Source organism: Sphaerodactylus townsendi, linkage group LG03 (assembly GCF_021028975.2).
Source record: "Sphaerodactylus townsendi isolate TG3544 linkage group LG03, MPM_Stown_v2.3, whole genome shotgun sequence".
NCBI classification, from domain to species: Eukaryota; Metazoa; Chordata; class Lepidosauria; order Squamata; family Sphaerodactylidae; genus Sphaerodactylus; species Sphaerodactylus townsendi.
In genome coordinates this window covers 153,279,844-153,300,070 of record NC_059427.1, presented here as the reverse complement: position 1 = coordinate 153,300,070, position 20,227 = coordinate 153,279,844, and the positions used below count along the sequence as shown (strand labels likewise).

At 45.9% G+C, this 20,227-nt stretch overlaps 1 protein-coding gene across 1 annotated transcript in view; it reads right to left on the bottom strand.

Moving 5' to 3' along the window:
- Window positions 1-874: 874 nt before the first annotated feature.
- LOC125427941 (noelin-2-like) overlaps window positions 875-20,227 on the bottom strand; it is a 115,674-nt gene continuing 96,321 nt past the window's right edge. Inside the window, exon 3 of the mRNA XM_048487510.1 lies at window positions 875-943. Within this exon, the coding sequence (XP_048343467.1) occupies window positions 875-943 (69 nt within the window). The remainder of the gene's footprint in view (window positions 944-20,227) is intronic.

The following is a 20,227-nucleotide window of genomic DNA, read 5'->3' as shown; positions in this document are numbered from 1 at the left end:
CACACTGGGGATTATGATTTCACCCCCACCCTTTTGCCCCCCCCCCCATTTTCCTTCTGATTCCCAGCTGAGTGGCAATGGGGTGGGCAATTTCCTACTACAAGTGAGCAAATGGCAGGGCTGTGGACAGATATTTTGCCAGTTTGCCAGTTTTCTTGATTTCTGGTTTGTTTGTTTTTTAGGTCCTTCCCGCACAGGCAAGTTAAACCAGGATAACACCTATAAAAATCGGGGGGGGGGGGGGGCTTCATGCGGATCCTGATCCTAATGTGGATCTGCTCTGCATATTCAAGAATCACATTATGTGTGATTTTTTCACTTGAGCGTGACTCGCAGCCCTTCCCCGGCTCCCACCTGCAGAGCCACACAGGGGAAAAGTAGCCAGGGCGAGAGTGGGTTCATGTAACCTGCCTTTTTCCCGCTTTTATTGGCCCGTGTGGAAACGGCCTTAGACAAACTTTCCATGAACATGGAGTGCATCAGCTATTATGCATCAGTTCAGGAATCTGAAACAAATCTATATATCTCTAGGTCAGTATTTCCCAACCTTTTTGATGTCGCAGTACCCTTGACAGGTCTATCACTTGGAAGGCCAGAAGGGGCCCAGCTCTACCGCTCGGAAGGTCGGAAGGGGCTGAGTTGGCATGCCAGAACAGGCTCCAACTCTGGAGGGTCAGTGGCTCATACCGGTAGGGCTCAGCCTGCTGGCCCGCGAGCGCCCTCGCCTTGCCACCTCCCATGATGCGCATGCAGAGATTTTCAGGTCATAGGCTGTCAAGGAGGCCGGAGCGGGCCAGAGGCCACGGTTGCGGCTGCGAGCTAGATTGGTACATGCGAGGGGCAATTCTGCAAAGGAAGGGGGCTGGTAGCGTTGTCACGGTACCCCTGAGATGTGCTCATGGTACCCCAGGGTACCACGGAACCCCAGTTGGGAATCGCAGCTCTAGATGTTAACATATTAGACAACTATTAGGAGAAATATTAAGTTTATTTTGAAAATTAATTTTCATCCTCAAAAGATGTGTAAGATAAGATGGGGGGATAACTCCCCTTCCCAAAGCACCTTTCAATGTTTTGAGTCAATTTTCATATGTTTTCAGTGATCCAGAAAGTACCCAGCCTGGGCACAGAGGAATAGAAAGTAATGAGACACAACCGTTTCTATTCTTAAAAAACTTTTTTCTGCGTCAACCCTTTCTTTCCTTCCTTTTATGAGAAACAGAAGATTTGCCTTAAATATATCTATTTCCCCCCTAAATTGCCTTTTAAAATCTTTTATGGCTCACAAGGCCTAGGACACGGCACATTGGTTTTATTCTGGCTTTTATCACTGAGTTTAATGCTTGTTGTAATCTCAGTCTGATTTTCAGTGCGTTAAGCCATGCTCACGCCACTGTGCCGTGAGAAAAGGAGACTATTCAAGGCCCATGGGTCAGAAGAACAAAAGTTCCTCAAAGGGCAAATTCATGGAATCATAAAATTACAGAGTTGGAAGAGACCCCAAGAGCCATCCGGTCCATCCCCCTGCCATGCAGGAACACACAATCAAAGCACTCCCAACAGATGGCCATCCAGCCTTTGTTGAAAATCTCCAAAGAAGGAGATTCCACCACCAACCAAGGCAGCCTATTCCACTGTCAAACAGCCCTTACTATCAGAAAGTTCTTCCTAATGTTTTAAGTGGAAACTCTTTTCCCATAGTTTGAACCCATTACTCCATGTCCTAGTCTCTGAAACAGCAGAAAACAACCTTGCTCCATCTTTAACCTGACATCCCTTCAGATATTTAAACATGGCTAGCAAGTCATTCCTTCTCTTCTCCAGACTAAATATACCCAGCTTCCTCTCTCCCCATCGGGCATGGATTTCAGACCTTCTACCATTCTGGCTGCCCTCCCCTAAGCATGCCCTAGCTTGTCAATATCCTTGACTCGTGGTGCCCAAAACTGGACACAGTATTCCAGGTAATGTCTGACCAACGTGAAATAGAGTGGCACTATTACTTTCCTCAACCTAGACAGTATACCCAATATTGATGCAACCCAAAATAGCATTGGCTTTCTTAGCTATCACATCAGACTGCTGACTCACGTTCAGTTTGTGATCTGTTAAGACTTCCAGATTCCTTTCACATGTACTGTTATCTAGGTATGTGTTGCCTATCTTATATCTGTTCATTTCTTTTTCTATTTTTTTCCTTAAATATACTACCTTACATTTCTCACTGCTGAAATTCATTTTGTTGGTTTCAGCCCACAGTCAAAGCTCTTCCCATTGTTTATCACAACTCTTTATATGAATAAGACCAAAGCCCATCCTAGAAAACACCAATGTAACACTTATAATTGGAACAAAAGTTTAGGTCAACTGTTCGGTGTTTTTGAAAACTGCCAGTTATTATCACTATTTGCACTTGTTTTGCTGTTAAATATAAACCTTTTAAAACCCTGTCAGATTTTCATGTCTCTGGTTTGTTCACACTTCCAGGCAGTATCACCCTCCCCACATTCAAGGAGGTGCTATTTAGGGCATTAAAAGAGAACTGAGGAGTATAATCTGGGCTTTTCCAAATTATAATAAAATACGCAAACCAGGTTGGTGGCAGCAAGAACCAGGTCAGTTTTGAGAGAGAAGAGTAGAAAAGAAGGTGAGGGGATGCAAATATGTCTGCCACCTCGGTGAGATTCCCACGCCATCCCAAAATTCTGATGCTTCTACAGCAACATGAGAATTCTGAGAAGTCTCTATTAGGTGTTCTAGCTCATAGAATTACATTTGCCAAGGTTTCCTGGGAAGCGAGAATTACCATGAAATCTTCGTTTCATTTGCGCAGGTTAAGGCTAAATTCTCAGCTCTTCAAGGTGAACAGTTCCAGCCCTACAATATGCTCTCATCACTTGCTTTTCTTCCAGAATGCATGAATGCAATCTCCCATCAGCTGCATGCGAAAATATGTGACAATGTGGACTTCAGAATGGGTTCTCGGGGCCTAACTCAAGCTAATGTCCAGATACTTCCATCATCCCATGGTGGGGAAATGGACATTAATAAGTTTGACTTTTGGTGCCCCAACTAGACAATGGTTCCATATGGGTTGCCATCTCCAAATGGCAGCTGGAGATTACAACTGATTTCCAAGTGATAGAGATCAGTTCACTCTGAGAAAATGTCCACTTTGGAAAGTGGACTTCGTGACATTATACTCCATTAAAATCCCTCCCCTCCTTAAACCCTACCCTCTTCAGGTTCCACCTCTGAAAGGTCCAGGTGTTTCCTATCCTGGAGCTAGTAACCCTAGTTTCATGTGGTGCGTGAGAGAGAATACTCATTAGTTGGCTTACCCACAGGCTGAGGCTTCCGGAAAAAAGCATAGGCTATGAGCTGAAATGGTTGTGTCTGAGATATCAAAGGCACAAGATGTCTTTGAACATATCTGAAAATTATGACATTTTTTTCAGTATATTTACATCTTAGATCCTCAAATTGTAATCTGGGGTTCTCTTAGTAGGCCCACAGTTTTTCCCAAAGGAGGTGGAAATATCAGTTGGACATTTTTAAGCAGTGTTTTTGATCAGCCATTTCTCAAGTCTTCCAAGAGTCTGGCTGCTTTGCCATCCTGCTTTTTAACAAGACACGTCTTTAAAATCTATTGTTTACATCCTGTCTCAATGTCAAAGAAGCTTTTGGATCTCTGCCAAAGCATCTATTCTCAGTTCTCAAGATTGCATTTGAAGATGGGTGATTTCGTAGTTTGCAATGAAGTCTGACAGTTATTTATTCAGTACCCTCATAAACGTGCTTGGCTCAAGTCACATTTGGATTTTCTAAGTGAAAAGCAATATGAAAACTGGTGTTCAATTTTGCGGGAGAAAAAAACCACAGGTATTGAACCTTTTAGCAGTGATAGAAGTACAGACTGTAAGCAACCTTCTAGAATTCAAGATGACCAAGAGGTCCCATGTGCCACCAGACCAAAGATTTCCATGGACTTTGATCCACCAAAAAGGCAAATCAATGGGTTCTAGATCAAATCAAGCCTGAACTCTCCCTAGAAGCTAAACTGACTAGACTGACTGTACTTTGGTTACATTAACGGAAAACAGGAGTCACTGGAAAAGACAATAACGTTAAGAAAAGTTGAAGGCATCAGGAAATGAGGAAGACTCAATATGAGATGGATTGCCTCAATAAAGAAAGCCATGGCTTCCTTTATTTGTCAATCTGAAGATGTTTCAAGTGCTGCCCTAGTGTTTTTGGAATGGAATCTAGGGTGCCAATTACCACTGGGACGACCTCAGCTGGTTTGTGCCATAGTCACTGAAGCTTGATTTTCAAATCGTGGAATTTAGTGACATTTTCATGTTCTTTTTCGATGACCCTGCTGTCACTAGGGACTGCTTTGTTGATTATGGTCACTTTCTTGTCCTCGATCACTGTGATGTCTGGGTATTATGTGCCAACACGTTGTCCGTTTGGATTTGAAAGTCCCACAAGATCTTGACCTTCTCATTTTCCTTGATTTCTCTGGACAACGTTCCCACCAGTTTTTAACTGTCCTGAGATTGCAATTATTAATATCGTCATTATTGTTTTTATTTTATGACTTCTATGAAATCACAGCTCCCAGATCTTCAGCAAATGTTGGCCTTTATATGCACCAGGTTGTTCTACTTCTTCTTTACTTCATTTATAGTCCACCTTTCTCACTGGAACTCAAGATGGATTACAAATATGAGAAGAAAAATTTAAGTCAGTCAGCAAGCTATAAAGTATGATAGGAACATTTGAACCTGATAGCAAAGATTTATAGCAAAACAGAATAATGCAATGGGGCTGTAAGGAATTCCATAGAAGCAGAAATAAAAGGCTTTTTTGGTGTAAAAGACCGTTTATTCAGACATCCTAGAAAGCTCACGTACACGACGTGGCAGGAATAAAGTCTCCCGCCAGAAACACAGGTTATAACTCTGTCCATCCCATCCCCCCTCCCGGATTCCCATGGGAACGGAGGTCTCATCTCCCTCGCAGAGATAAGGTCTCCGCTGCAGAAGCTGGCCCATCGCCCGGGTTGTGGAATGTAGTCAAGGCCAGGCGGCTGACCCGCTCATCAACACCATTGAATCCTTTACACTCTGCCTCCCTTAAAAAAGACTTCTCCCCCCCAGGTTTGTGCGGAAAGGTGCGATGGAAAGCAGAAATGAGGGCGGGGGCGTCAATATTTTCGGAATAAACCCATTGATTATACCCAGAGGAATACCCCACCCAAGAGACTAAATATTGCAAGCGTTTGCGATTAAAACGAGAGTCCAGGATGGCGTCAATTTCGTAATGCTTGTGGCCATCAATTATAGTCGGTGGGGGTCTCTCCGGCGGGTCGTGCCAGGCATCGGAAACGGGAGCCTCCTTGAGCAAACTGGAATGGAAGACAGGATGGATATTACTTAGAGAATTAGGCAAATCCAATCGGGCAGTGACATCATTAATCACTTTAGTAATCTGAAAAGGTCCCACGAATCTTTTGCCTAGTTTTGAAAATTTATGCACGTCTCTGAGATTTTTGGTAGACAAATACACCCAGGCGCCCACACGCAAAGGGAAATCCGAGCGGTGCTTATCCACTTGAAGTTTTTGGGAGTCTTTAGCCTGCTGTAAGGCAGTCTGGACCGTTTTCCACCCCTCGGCCAGAGATGAAATCCACTGCTGAAACTCCGGAGGATTCAACGCTTCCGCAGGTAGTTGCGGCAACGGAGGGAAGGACCGACCAGACACAATTTCGAAGGGGGTCTTTTTTGTACTACTATGAACCGCATTATTATAGGCGTATTCTGCAAACGGAATTAGCTCGCACCAATTGTCTTGGTGGTAGTTGGTGTAACAACGTAAATACTGCTCCAGGGTTCTGTTCGTTCTCTCTGACTCACCGTCACTTTGAACGTGGTAGGGGGCGGCAACCGCCGGGGCGGCCCCCAACAAACCCAGAAAAGCCTTCCAGAACTTTGAAATGAATTGGGGCCCGCGGTCGGAGACCACCTTAACGGGGGCGGAGTGTAGACGATAAATATGCTGAATGAACAGACGCGCTAACTTAGGAGCGGAGGGGATGGAAGCACATGGGATGAAATGGGCTTGTTTAGAAAATAAGTCCACCACCACCCACAAGACCGTGTTGCCCTGACTTTCTGGCAAATCCGTAATAAAATCCATGGAGATGACTTCCCAGGGGCGGGAGGCCACCGGGAGAGGTTTCAACAGACCATGGGGTTTTCCCGGAACGTTCTTGGCTTCCGCACAAACAGAGCAACCTTTAATATATGTCTCAATGTCCTTGCGCATCGCGCGCCACCAAAATTGACGGCGGGCCAAATGCAGAGTTTTTAGGAAGCCAAAATGTCCAGCCGAGCGGGCATCATGACAGGCCTCGAGAACCTGCTTACGGAGGGGGGGAGGCACGTACCAACAATCCCCCCGCCGCCAAACACCATTCTCCAGGCGCAATTGGGAGTCACCTTCCTCCGCTGGTGGCTCGCGCAGCCCCGCCTCTTCGAGTTCCCGTAGGAAAGGAGAGACCAGGCTGGGAATGGGTAGAGAAGGAGGAGTGGACGTCTGAGATCGGGTGACAGCCAGCCCCAATTGGGAGGGGGAGAGAACAGTGCGCTGAATATCCCGTAAGGCAGCTCCACCCCCCTCCCCGGGTAGGCGCGAGAGCGCATCAGCCAGTTTATTGGTTTTTCCGGGGAAAAAATGGACAGTGAAAGAGAAACGAGAAAAGAAATCGGCCCAACGGAGTTGCTTCGCGGACATCTTGAGGGGGGTGGAGAGGGCGGCCAAGTTCTTGTGATCCGACCAAACTTGAAAGGGGTGTTTAGCCCCCTCCAACCAGTGGCGCCAAGTGGAAAGTGCTACTTTGATGGCCGCAGTCTCTTTATCCCCTACAGTCCAGTTGAGTTCAGCACCGGAGAATTTCTTTGATAAATAAGCACACGGAACCAGCCTATCATCTTTATTTCTCTGCAACAGGGCTGCCCCAAGCGCTTTGTCCGAGGCATCCACGTGAACCACAAACGGGAGATCTGGGTCAGGGTGTTTCAGGATAGGTTCGGTAGTAAACGCTGATTTTAAAAGCTGAAAGGCTGTCTGACATTCTTTAGACCAGGAAAGGGGGGTCCCGGGCTTGGCAGCCTGAGGATCTTTACCCTTAGTGCGTAAGAGGTCTGTGAGCGGGAGAGTCAGTTCAGCGAATTGGGGTATAAAGTCACGATAGAAATTAGCAAACCCTAGGAAAGATTGGAGTTCCTTTCGATTGGTAGGGGCAGGCCATTGGAGGACTGCATCAACCTTAGCAGGATCCATTTTTAGCCCCTCGGGAGAGATCCGGTAACCCAAATAGTCGATAGAGGTTTGGTGGAAACAGCATTTAGAAAGTTTGGCAAAGAGGGAGTTGTTGAGCAAGCGTTTTAATACTTCCCGAACCAATGCTTCATGCTCTTCCATGGTTTGTGAATAAATTAAAACGTCATCTAAGTACACCACTACTCCCTTGTATAATAAATCATGGAGGACTTGGTTGATAAGGGCCATAAAAGCTCCGGGGGCCCCACTTAACCCGAATGGCATTATTAAGTATTCAAACTGTCCAAATTTCGTGTTAAATGCAGTCAAATGTTCATAGCCTTCCGCAATTCTGACTCTGTAGTAAGCTTCTCTCAAGTCCAACTTAGTAAAAATGCGTCCCTTGCCCAATGCATCTAAAAGGTCCTTGATTAATGGCAAAGGGTATTTATTGGACAGGGAGACCGCATTGAGTCCTCGGTAATCTGTGCAGAGCCGTAAAGACCCATCCTTTTTTTTCACAAACAATACAGGAGCAGCATGCGTGTGTTTGGTAGCCCGCCGTATGAACCCGCGAGCGAGGTTCTTGTCTAAGAAGGCACGAAGTTCCTTCTCCTCATTGGGACTCATGCGGTAGATTCTACCTTTGGGCAGTTGCGCCCCTGGCTGTATCACGATTTTGCAGTCAGTGTCTCTATGGGGTGGCAATTGATCGCATTCTTGCTCCTGAAATACTCTGGCTAAATCCTGGTAAGCCGGTGGAATGCCGGTAGAATCGGGAGCAATTAGAGCGTGCATCGCTGATGAAGCCAGGGGGGGGGGTATGTCAGGAGAAGCCGAGTTTTCCCCCCAATTCATGTGTTCCCCGCAGGGAGGGTCAGTGAATTCTAAGATCCTTTCTTTCCAAATGAATTTTGGTTCATGCAACAACAACCATGGCATGCCCAGAACTATGGAGTGTTTGGCCACTGGCGCCAGAATAAAACTAGTGGGCATCGAGTTGTAGGATGAAGTAGGGAAGTTTGGAAGCGGTCCCATCGAAACGGGCAGGTATTGGAGGTCTGTAATATCCTCTCTCCACGGCCCTTGGCGCCCGCTGGGGGGGCGGCTGCGCAGGTTGAGGCAGCGGCGCAGGGGGGGCCGGAATCGGTGGAGGTGGGGGTACCAACGCCGGCGCCGCTGGTGTTCCGGTGGGAGCCGGTCCTTGGAAGGTGGTAGCAGGACCCAGCAGCGTCGCCCCTCTGGCGTTGGCTGTACCAGTGACAGCGTAGACTCCAACCTGGGGCATCCTGTTCTGCTGCTTCTTCAGTTCCCTCTCCAAGGCGGCTAGCTCTCTCTCCTTGCGAGTCAATGCATCCTGGTGCGCATGCAAAGCTGCTTTCTCTCGTTCCAGTTTGGCCAGTTCGTCTCGTTGAACAGCTGCAGTTAGTTCACTTTGCGTACGCAAGGCCTGAACGCTTTCGCGTTGACGCTGTAAGTCCAGTTTGGAGTGTTCCAGGACTTTATCGTGGACTGACAGGTTCTGCACATATTGTCGTTGCAGCGCGTCTTTGGCACGGTCCAATTCGAGTTGGATTTCCTTGCGCTGCTGTTCCCGGTCCCTTTGCAGGTTTTCACGCTCTTGCTGCAGCTGCTCTCGTTCCTCTTCCCATAGCTGGCGTTCACGGGCCCATGCTTCTTGGGCATCTCGCAGTCGGCCCACTTCCTCATCCCAGCTCTCTTTTGATGGGAGGGGGAATAGATCCGGATGGGAATGCAGGCTTTCCTCGGATTCCTCTTCATCTGAACGTAGGACATCGTGTCCACCGGTGGCTCCACGGGGCACCTCAGGTGCCGCTGCTGATCCGGGATCTGGGGGGTCCGATCGGAAGCTGGTACGGATACCCCTCCCAATCCCCGATATAGTCCCGGTTTCAACGGTGGTCTTCGGACGGGCCCCAGTGCTATGCCACGGTGGATTCTTGGGAGCATCACCAAAATACGAGTCCAGGAATCGTTCAATGGACTCCTGTGTTGCCGCATGAAAGGTGGTCAGGCCCGTCTCCTCCGTGACAGGTTGCATCTGAGGTTTGTAATCCATACGGAAACGGGCAGATATCCGATCCACAGGCGCTCGATCCATAGACAGCGCCCCAAACGACTCATGTAAGTCCCCATGGTCGTCTCCTCGTCCCTCGTCCCAACGAAGTAAGGGAAGACTCGTGTTGATACGAGGACGGGAAAGAGTTACCAGCGAGACCCGTTCTCCCGCCGGTTCCTCCAAATCCAGAAGGGAAAGCTCGGAGCCCTCTTTGGGGGCTACCGCACCTTCCACAGAAATATTCAACCTCTCCATGCCGAGACACCAGAGGTCCACTGCACTAGGAAGATAGATGAACTAAGATTCCTGCCACAATGTAAGGAATTCCATAGAAGCAGAAATAAAAGGCTTTTTTGGTGTAAAAGACCGTTTATTCAGACATCCTAGAAAGCTCACGTACACGACGTGGCAGGAATAAAGTCTCCCGCCAGAAACACAGGTTATAACTCTGTCCATCCCATCCCCCCTCCCGGATTCCCATGGGAACGGAGGTCTCATCTCCCTCGCAGAGATAAGGTCTCCGCTGCAGAAGCTGGCCCATCGCCCGGGTTGTGGAATGTAGTCAAGGCCAGGCGGCTGACCCGCTCATCAACACCATTGAATCCTTTACAGGGGCTGAGCGAATTGCAGGCATGAGAAAGACAGTCAGCAAGCAGAGTGCAAAATATGATAAACAACACTAAGAGCGAGAGAGAGAGAGATAATTTTATGATGGAAACTCAAAAGACCTGCCCTTGTTGAGCTCAGTACATGCCATTTTTCTCCAGGGTATACATTTCACACATGCTGAATAGTGCACTTTCAAGCCACTTTGCAACTTGATGTTACTGTGTGAAATGGGGAAAATCCACTTGTAAGTGATCCCTAAGTGCATCAAAGGTGCATTCTTCAGTGTGTGTAAAAACTCCTAGTGCAGAGAGTGAATGTAATAGATGGGTTCTCAAACAGAAGCCCAGCCACCCATGTGGCTGGTCTGAAGGTAGGATATATAATATTCTGCAGCAAATAAAACAGTGTTGCACTGTGCAGGGGGAGGGCGGTATACAAAACTAATAATAAAATAAATAAATAAATAACATAGATCAATGCTCCTCAGTGCTAGCCCTGTCGGATGCAATCAGTGCTATACCAGACTGCATGTCTTCATATCCTTTGTGCAGAATATTAGGGCTAGGAACCTGAAGACTTATTTGCAAATGTTTCTCTTCTCCCTGTATCTTCCCAAAGAACTTTGAAGAATGTTGTTCTCTCCTTTTTTTTCTGATTTAAAAAAAATAGTGTGTAAACAAAATATTTGTAGGTCTCTGTTGCAAAATGTGCCTAAGACAAATCAGTTCCAGACAATATATTTACAGAATGTAAAAAAAAGTAATCATTTTAAAATTGAGAAACAGAAAACCAGGCACCATGGAGAACACGTGACAGTCTTGTTCTGGCACTTAATACTGTGTTTCCTCAAAAATAAGACAGGGTCTTATATTAATTTTTGCTCCAAAAGATGCGTTAGGGCTTATTTTCAGGAGATGTCTTTTTTCCATGATTTTGCACGCCCACCCCTCACCCCACTCACATGACTAGATCAGCTGTGCCAAGGAATCTGCAACTAGGGCTTATTTTTGGAGTAGGGTTTATATTTCAAGCACCCTCCAAAAATCCTAAAAAAACATGCTAGGGCTTATTTTCAGGGTAGGTCTTATTTTGGGGGAAACAGGGTATGAAAAAGAGCCAGGGATGGTGTCTTGGTCAGAACAGTGATCTCCAGAGTGGAATCCATCCATGTGCTTCCTGGTCCCTGCTTCCTTCCCCACTTCCTGATCCCCCCCCCCCCCAAAATTTCTTCCTTACCCCTTTTCAAGTACCCTTCTTCCCTTGCTCCTCCTTCACTCCATTCATATTCCCTCTTTTCTCCTCTTTCTTCTGATCACATTACATCCCTCTTTGGGGGGACACACCTTATTCAATGCCTCCACTCCAGTCTGCTTCAAAATGTCCTAGAGGCAATGGAATAAATGATAAGGTTGCAGTCATGATAATGGGATACTTCCAGTGATAGAAACATACCCCAGCCTCCATAGGAGGGTTGCCAGACCCCTACTGGGTGTGGGGGATTCCCTGCTTTGGCCTCTTCCTTGGCACTGTTCAGTCAGTTGGCAGGGGTCTTACCAGCCATCAATCTAAGCCTAGTGTTCAGCACCATCAGCACATTGACATCACCTTTGGAAGTGACACCATTGAGTGACTGATAAACTCAGAAACGCTCTGGTATTTGGGCAAAAACTCTATGGTTGAAGCTGTTTGTACCATAGAGTTTGGCAAAAATACCAGAGTATCTCCCATGTTGTAGGCAATGTGATGACATCAGTTCCAGAAGTGACGTCAACACACTGACCATTTTGAGGCCTAGGCCTCGACTTGTAGCTGGTAAGACCCACACACACACACCTCCCCCAATGCTTGCCAGGGGGTACCTGGCAATCTTACCCCAGAGAAAGAGAAAATATGTTGTATTTGTCCGCACCTCCATGGCCACCATTTTGTGGTAGCATCTACTGCTGCCATACCTCAAAAATTCCAAAAATGCCTTCAGGCTGAACAAAGCCAGAACATCTGGGTTAAAGTGTCATCCTGGTGAAACACCACAGTGCCATTCTACAAATTATGTTCTGGGAATAAGCTCTACCGGATAGACCTGAGTAGGATTTGGGGTAAACCAGCTTAGGATTTCTCTGACGCAGCCTCTCAAATCTCCCCTCTGATTGTACCAGCCACTCTCTTTCAACCTATCCAACCTCACAGGCCTGTTGTGGAAGAGAAATTGTATAAATCTGTAACATTGTAAAATTGTGGAAGAGAAAATTGTATACATCACCTCCTTGGAGGAACTATGGGATAAAAATGATATAGAAATGAAACAGATCTAAAGAAACACTCTTAAGATTCCCAGAAGTGGCTAAGCTATTCTGTTTTTCCATAATTCTGTTCTTCTCTTTTTTCTCCAAACTTTTGTGTTAGCTCCATCACAAAATAGGTGTTTCATACTCTCTGCATCCTGTTATCTGAAATCTTTGCTGCCTTCCACTGGCTTCCTGCACTGACTGTCAATGCTCAAGATTTTTCTCAACTGTTTTTCTTCTCTCAGTTTCCTCCCTTTGGCATCTCCCTTTCCTTTTTCCTTTGATTTGTTGGCTCCTGATGTATGCACAGCCTCTGTTTCCTCCCCCCACCTCCCCACCCCATACTCGCAGGGACCAGTGAAATAAATGACAGAATAACATCCTTTTCACTCGTCTTCTGGATGCAAAGGCGTTAGCTGTTAAATAGGTTGTCTGCCGGAAAAGAGGAGAAATGGCGAGCCCTTTCATGCCGTAAGCGGAGGGTGCGGGGTGGGGATGGTTGGAAATGGTATGGATAGTTCATATTTTATTTTGTGCTGTGGAACTGGGAGGAAGGAAAGTGGCTTCATTTCTCTTCCTTTAATAAAAGCTGTGTTTCTTAAAATGCTAAACCGTGTACCAAATTCTGTGACATTAAATGCAGCTGTGGGCAAAGGGACATGAGTTGGTTTTGCCTGCCATTGAGGAAGGTAAGATGAAGGGTGCAACCGATACCAGCCAAACCATTTTTAAAAATAAGTGTGAAGAAATGCCCTGCGCCCCAGGAATGCGTTTGTATTCTACCCATACTCAGAGGTTACCAAGTGCCTTTTCCTGGATGACAGAAGTGGAAGGGTAGAGTGGGCTGGGTATGACTCATTTCCCAGTAGAAGAGCCATCCAGCTCTTTTTATATGCAAATAATCAAGCCAGAAAGAATAAAGGAGTATGTAAAGTCATGCTTTAGTTAGAGTTTCAAATCTTATCAAGCCTGAACTGCCCCTTGAAACTCAAATGACTAAACAGAGGCTATCCTATTTCAGTCACATTATGGCCCACTCCGCAAGGACCAATAAACACGGGTTTAGAATGGTTAAAAAAACCCCGTGTTATTTCCCTCACAGCTAACCAGGTTGTACAAGGAACTAACTAGGTAGGTTGTAGAAGAAACTAACTCTGTTGTTCAACCCACTTGATATACCGTAACATCCCTTTGTGAGGAATGGACACAAGATACCAGGTTCCATTCAAGGTACTGACTATCACGTACAAAGCCCTATGTGGCTTTGGACCTTCATCTTTGCCAGACAGTTGCTTCTTCTGTGTTCTGCCATGACTGGTCTGCTCATCTGTTCAGGGCTTTCTGCAGGTGCCACCCAAGATCAAGGACTGCCTGTGTATGTACCTTTTCCATTGTGGTCTGCACCTTGGGGAATAGCCTGCCTGGGGAGTTCAGGAAGGTTTCCATGTGTCTCTTGCTCCACAAGTTATGTAAAAAAGAGTTGTTTAGGAGAGCTTTTCTGTATTGCCATGCTATAACAGAATAGGTTGGGAAGGTGCTATGGTGATTTCCCTCCTTCACCCAGACAGAGGAAATGAATCTCATTGAATTCTGGACCAAACTTTGGAAGATGAGGAAACCAAAATACCCTTGGTTAGTATAAGTTTGAATAGGGCACACAAGAGGCATATGATAAAATATAGATACTGTAATAATTTATGTTTATCTTCTTTCTTTTTTTATTTTTATGAGATTTATCTGTGGATGTATTTGTGAATTACTATGAATGTATAATGGTGATATGTCTGTGTTATGTATAAGAAAATCATTAAATAAAAAAGAGGCTAAACTCTTAACACTGTGGCCCATTATACATGGAATACTTACCTCAGGCCTCTTAGCTGTGCAGTGAGGCTGTAATGGGATCTCCTCGTGTTAACATGTGAGGAGGCAGCCCACAGCCTGCAGAGCAGCTTTTCTGCTGAACTCTTCTTGGCCTCTGGTTCTCCGGGTTCTCTTAACTCTGCTCATCAACAGCCTTAAAGGTACAGAGCTCATCATATCTGGGAGTCTCAATTCTATTCTCTGCTCCTCCCTTTCCTTCCCCTCTCCCCCCCTCTCTCTCTTGTTGCTGCAAAAGAAAAGAAGAGGCTTGTTTTAAAACAGAGTTTTGTCTGAAATAAAGTCTTAAAGCCCTTCCAGTCATCAGGAAAGGCAGAACTAGACCATAGAGCCAAAAAGAGACCCTGATTGTACAGTCCCTTGCAAAAGCCTTCTCTGGTATTATACTGAGATATTGATCTCTCGATACGTGCATTTAGAGAAGCCGGATGGAGCTGGCAGCAGGTGGGGGGTGGGGGTGAGAGGGAAGGTGTGCAAAACAGCCCAAAGTCGTGGGAGGAGGGAAGGTCTCCGGGGCAACGCTGTGCTCATCTGAGCAGGCAAATCTGCCTGCTCTGGTGGCAAAGCAAATTAAAAATTGTGCTAAAAGTAGTATTTCTTGCCGGAGAGAGAATGGAAAGTGAAAGTGGAGCTCCAGAAAACAGGTCCATACAAGAAATCTTGCTACGCTGGACATTTGCCTCCCTCACCCAGCAAGCACGTTGTGCATAATCAGCCACAAAGAGGTTTTAGTTTTCTCTTTTGGAGAAGTGGTCATGTCAGACTGCCAAGGAGGTGTCAGGTTTCAAACTGGCAGGTGAAAAGATAACAGAAATGAGGAAAACTTCATATAACAATGTACAATAATTTGTTATAATGTAACTTTTGAGTTTTACAGACAGGTGTTTGTAACTGTTGACATATGAACCAAAAAGCATCCATTTTTAATGGTTGCTGGAGACAAATTTGTTATAGGCAGCTTAGATGCTTGAAACTAACAGGGGAAAGATACATTTCTTGCCTGATAGTTCGACATAGAAAAATGGTAAAATGGAATATTCCTTTCTCTGAAAGTTTGAAGACTATCACTATGGAGATATAACTGTAAAGAAACAGTAGTTTGTTACCATGTAGCCATTGATTTATAAAAAGAACAGGACTGGGGATTATACCTCTATTTATAGGATGTATTATCAGTTTGCTGCCAGTTTCATCCTGTTGCTGTTCCTTTGTTTTCTGCTGATGTAACATCATTTTTTCTTCATTATACCTACACCCTATAACATGCCTAATATGCTAAGCGTGTTCAGATTCCAGTGATCCTAGTCCTAGTACATTGCTCATTTGATGTCTTGTATTGATTGTATTGGCCTACACTGTGCTGATTAGAGATCTCTTTCTGCGGTGTGTTTATCGATTTACATTGTGTAATCCCACTTCGCGTCTTAGTGAGAAAGGAAGGTTGTAAATACAGTCAATCTTCTTCCTAGTGTTGTCTCATTAATGCAGGGTCCACTGCTCGGATTTTTAAACGCCACTGCTCTTGATTGAGCGCAGTGTCTGGTTGCAGGCCTGTAACTTTCAGATCTGCACCAGCGGTATCTTGCCATCGATGCTTTGGCCATCTGCATGGCTGCCAACCAGTAACCTCAATGTGATAGGCCATGCTGGCGACAGTGTCTCGGGCTGCTCGTCAGACATGGCCAAACCAGTGCAGGCACCTCTCTCTCTCATTTTTGCCTCGATGGGCACGATGCCAAATTGTTTTTGGACCATGTCGTTGGTGATGCGGTGGAGGAAAGATATGCCCAGTGTCCGGCGAGTCATGCATTTTCAAGACATTGAGTCTTCTCTCAGCCGCTTTCGTTACAGGTCAGCACTCTGACCCATAGGGTGCTATGGGGTGGACAGTCAAATAAATACAGTCAGTAGATGAAGTAAAAAAAAGAGCTGATGCACCGTCCTGTTAGCAGTTAAAGATGCTCTTTGAGGGTGGAAGGTGGCAGTGACTCAGAGAGAACAGAAACAGGGAGTGGACAAAGAGAGGGAGCCGGGCTGGTCGGAAAATTCAAGAAGTCTAGAACAGGGGTCCCCAAACTTTTTAAACAGGGGGCCAGTTCACGCATGGCCAGAGCCCAGCCGGGGGCCGGACCAAGTGCCACCCGCAGGGAGGGGCGCCATTCATCCGCCCTCGACCCGCCCCTGGCCGAGCCCCCCACCCCCGCGGTCCCCTTCCAATCCGGCCCTGAAGCTCCGCCGCCTTTCTCCCCCCTTTGCCGCATTGGTACGGTCCCCTCCAGCCGCTTGGAATGAGCAGCGAGTCGCCCGCGCTTAATGCTGTTTGTAAACCTGGGGAAAAGGAAATAGAGAAGGGGGAGATCCGCTTCTGCCCAGCGGGCCGGATAAATGTCTTCCGGGGGCCTGATTTGGCCCCCGGGCCGTAGTTTGGGGACCCCTGGTCTAGAATAACCTCTTCTCTCCCACGTGTACAGAAATAGATCGTGTTATGCCACAAAAAGGATCTCAGAACAAAAGGCAGAAACAATTACTCATCCATTGAGGACACCTTTACAGTTTAGGATGGTGCGTTTAAGTCAGCAAACCCAAAAAGAGGGGGGGATGTGTGGTAGCACATGACAGCTTTATTGTCTTGTAAAGCCCCTCTGCTTTACAATGAGCTTTGATCTCCCCGAAGAAGCTTATATAGTGAAATGCGTAGGGGCTTTACAAGACAATAGATGTGTCACCTGTTACCTGGCATCTTTTTTCCGTTTTTGTTTTTGGTTTGGTTTGGTTTGCTGGCATGTCGCTATTTTTCTTTCATTTCTGGATCTCAGGTCAGACCTTTGTGAGTAACATCTGTTGGAACACAGGAAATCCTGCAGGATAGCAGTCAGTCATGGACAGTTAGTCTGTGACGAAAAGTAGCACAAGTCATGTACTATGTTTGTGATTTATTGAGATACTGCCTTCCCCCCCTAGTGGGACCATAAAGTGGCTTGCGACATAGTTTTCCAATCCTCCATTTGATCCATGGAGCAACAACTCTGTGATGTACATTGAAAATGACTGGCCCAACATCACTCAGTGAACTTCCATGGAAGGGTGGAGATTCAAACTTAGGATTCCCAGGTCCTAGCCCAGCATTCTAACCACTATACAATACCACTAGGTAGAAGAAGGCTGCATATACCATTATACCATACTATTATACCATGCCACTAGATAGAGGAAGGCTGCATATCTACTTACAGTGAAGTAGTAGTTAGTCTGGTGGACTAGACTTCCTTATTCTGCGATGGAACTCAATAAGTAACTTTGGACCAGGCTCTCTCAGTGTTTTGTTTTCTTATCCTGCAGGGTTGTTGTGAGGCTGAACTGGAGGAGGGATGACTTATGTGCGCTGCTCAGAGTTTTTTAGATGTAACAATCTGATGAATAGCATACATAGTAAGTTGCAGTTGATGCTTGGCTACACCTTCCTTAGGTGAACCATTGACATTACATGTATTGTACTCATAGACACATGAAGCTGTCTTATCCTGAGTCAGGCCATCAATTCATCAAGGTCAGTATTGTATACTCAGACTGGTGGCAGCTCTTCCGGATTTCCAATAGAGATCTTTCACATCATCTATAATCCTTTTAACAGGCAATGCCGGGGGTTGAACCTGGGACTTTCTGTATGTCAAGAAAATTCTCTGCGACCGAGCCACAGATTCCTGCAATGTACACTGGGCTTCTCTGAAGCACATCACCTTTTCATATGAATTCTTTTTCCTTTCGTGGTTGCCTGGCAGGACTATTGAGGGTGATGCTATCTTATAACCTCTCCCGCTCTGGTACAAATAACTCACTCGAGGGATGCTATCAGTTGAGCAAGAGGCAGCCCTGTGAGGGAGTGTCTGCCCCCAAACAGAGATAAATCTTTTCATTCAGCAGCCTGCTGGAGAGAACCACACAGGCAATTCTCTGCAGGAATTGGTCGGAAAACCGCTGTATCCTGCTTGACCTGATGATGTGGAATAACATGGCAATAAATCTTCCCCTGAGCATTAGCTGGGCTCAGGTGACAGGGAAATCACTGCCTGACCTTGGCTGGGATTGAAATACCTGGAAGGAAAAATGGGTGGAAAAGAAGCTGCCCTTCTCGTAGATCTGAAAACCAGAAAATCTCTGTGACCTCGCCAGTTTTGATTAGGGGAGGAGCACTTATGGATCTCTCAAGGCTTATTCATGCCATCTGGCTGTATTAAACATTGTGCTTATCTTTACTCTGCATCTCTTGTTGACTTGTACAGAGAGTTCCACAGGGCTGGTGCAGGAAATATGGGTGCACAAGGCAAAAAATGCAAGTTCTCTCTCTGCAGCCCTTTGGTGTGTACTTATTCCTCTGCAGAACCGGCCGTGCACCTAAATTTTCATGTTGCTGGGATGACAATACTCTTAGAGATGGTTGTTTATGTTGATTCCCCCTACCCTAAAGTCAGTTTTATACAGCTTCCCCTCCCTCCAAATAATTCCATTTTATAAGACAGAATGTCAGGGCTTGTATACGAGGTAATTTATCAAACTTAGGGCCAAACCTGAAAGGATTCTGGGAATAAATTTTCATTACATTTGTTTCATTACATAGCAGTCATGTTAGATTTGGGAATAAAACATGAGGAAGGGGAAGGTATCTGCTCCCCGCCCCCCTGCCAAATTAGCCCTTTTCCAAACCTGAAATGTCCCTGAAAAGCTCTTATTTGACCTTTAAGGACAATCATACATTCCTCCACAAGGAAAATAGCAGTTGCTTATTTATTTATTTACTTTACTCACACCAGCTTTTCTACCCAATGCCTAGTAAACTTCTATGGCATAATGGGAATCAAACCTGAATCTTTCAGCTCCTACACACTAATTCTTTCCACCACATTGGCTCTCAAAAAGACATTGAACAGTTTGCTCCAAGAGGTATCCACTGCTCTCGGTTCATAGTCCAGGTTTCACTCAGGGAATATGAACTACCAGGCAGCACAAGCAAAGTGGTAGATAGAAACTGGTCAACCACTTCCTGTGGTTTTAATTGCCATAAAAAATGCCAAGGGCTCAAGCCTGACTAACAGCCAATTTTCTACATATTGGGGAGAGGTCCCAGGACCTATCTTCAGAGATGGGGTAAATTAAAGAATCTTACAGATGGCAGACAGAAGGGGAAATGTGCAGTAGCCAGTGACAGGGACAGAATAAATCCCATGCTGAATCAAGGAAGAACACAGTCTCTCAGGAGGGCTGAACTTCTAAATGACCACATTATTTTGAGGGGGGGACCTTTGAAAGGGACACGGAAGAAATAGGGTTTAGCTTAGCCTTTTTCTGTTGGCTACACCAGGGAGGTACTTGTTTGGTGGCAAGAAGGAGAAGTTATATTGGGGCAGGAAAAAGTACAGACTTGTGCTAGAGGAGGTCTCATAGCCACCAAAAGGCACATGATTTTCCAGGTGACTTCAAGAACAACTGTTCAGCCCAGCTCCAGCATGCTTGGTGGTTCAAGTCCACCCTGGCCAATTATGCACAAGGTGTTTACTGCGTGGTGGAGGCAAATGTGCACTGCGGCAAGATTTCTTGCACAGACATATTTCCTCTAGCCCCGCTTTTACTTTCCACTCTCTCTGCAGCAAACAAATCCACTTATAGCACCATTTCAATTTTGCTTTGCTGGCAGAGTGGGACAGATTTGCCAGTGGGCACAGCTTTGCCCTGGAGCTCTTCCTTCCACCTGCAGCCAGCCCACCTAGTCTCCCCCCTCCCTTGCATTGCTTTGCATGCTTCCCCCTTACTCTCCTCCCTGTTTCCAACTACTTCCTGCTTCTTGTTCTGCCCTTATTGCCCATAGCCTCTTTGATCCTGCATATCTTTAGACCTTTAGATTAAAAAAAAATAAATTACTATTGATAGATCAATAAATCGATACTAATACTAAAAAAAGTAAAAAAAAGATTAGTTGATCAGTTCAAACACCCGATTTTTTTACCCTTCTCCAGCCTTGTAGTTTTATATACGAGCAATCAGTGATTCC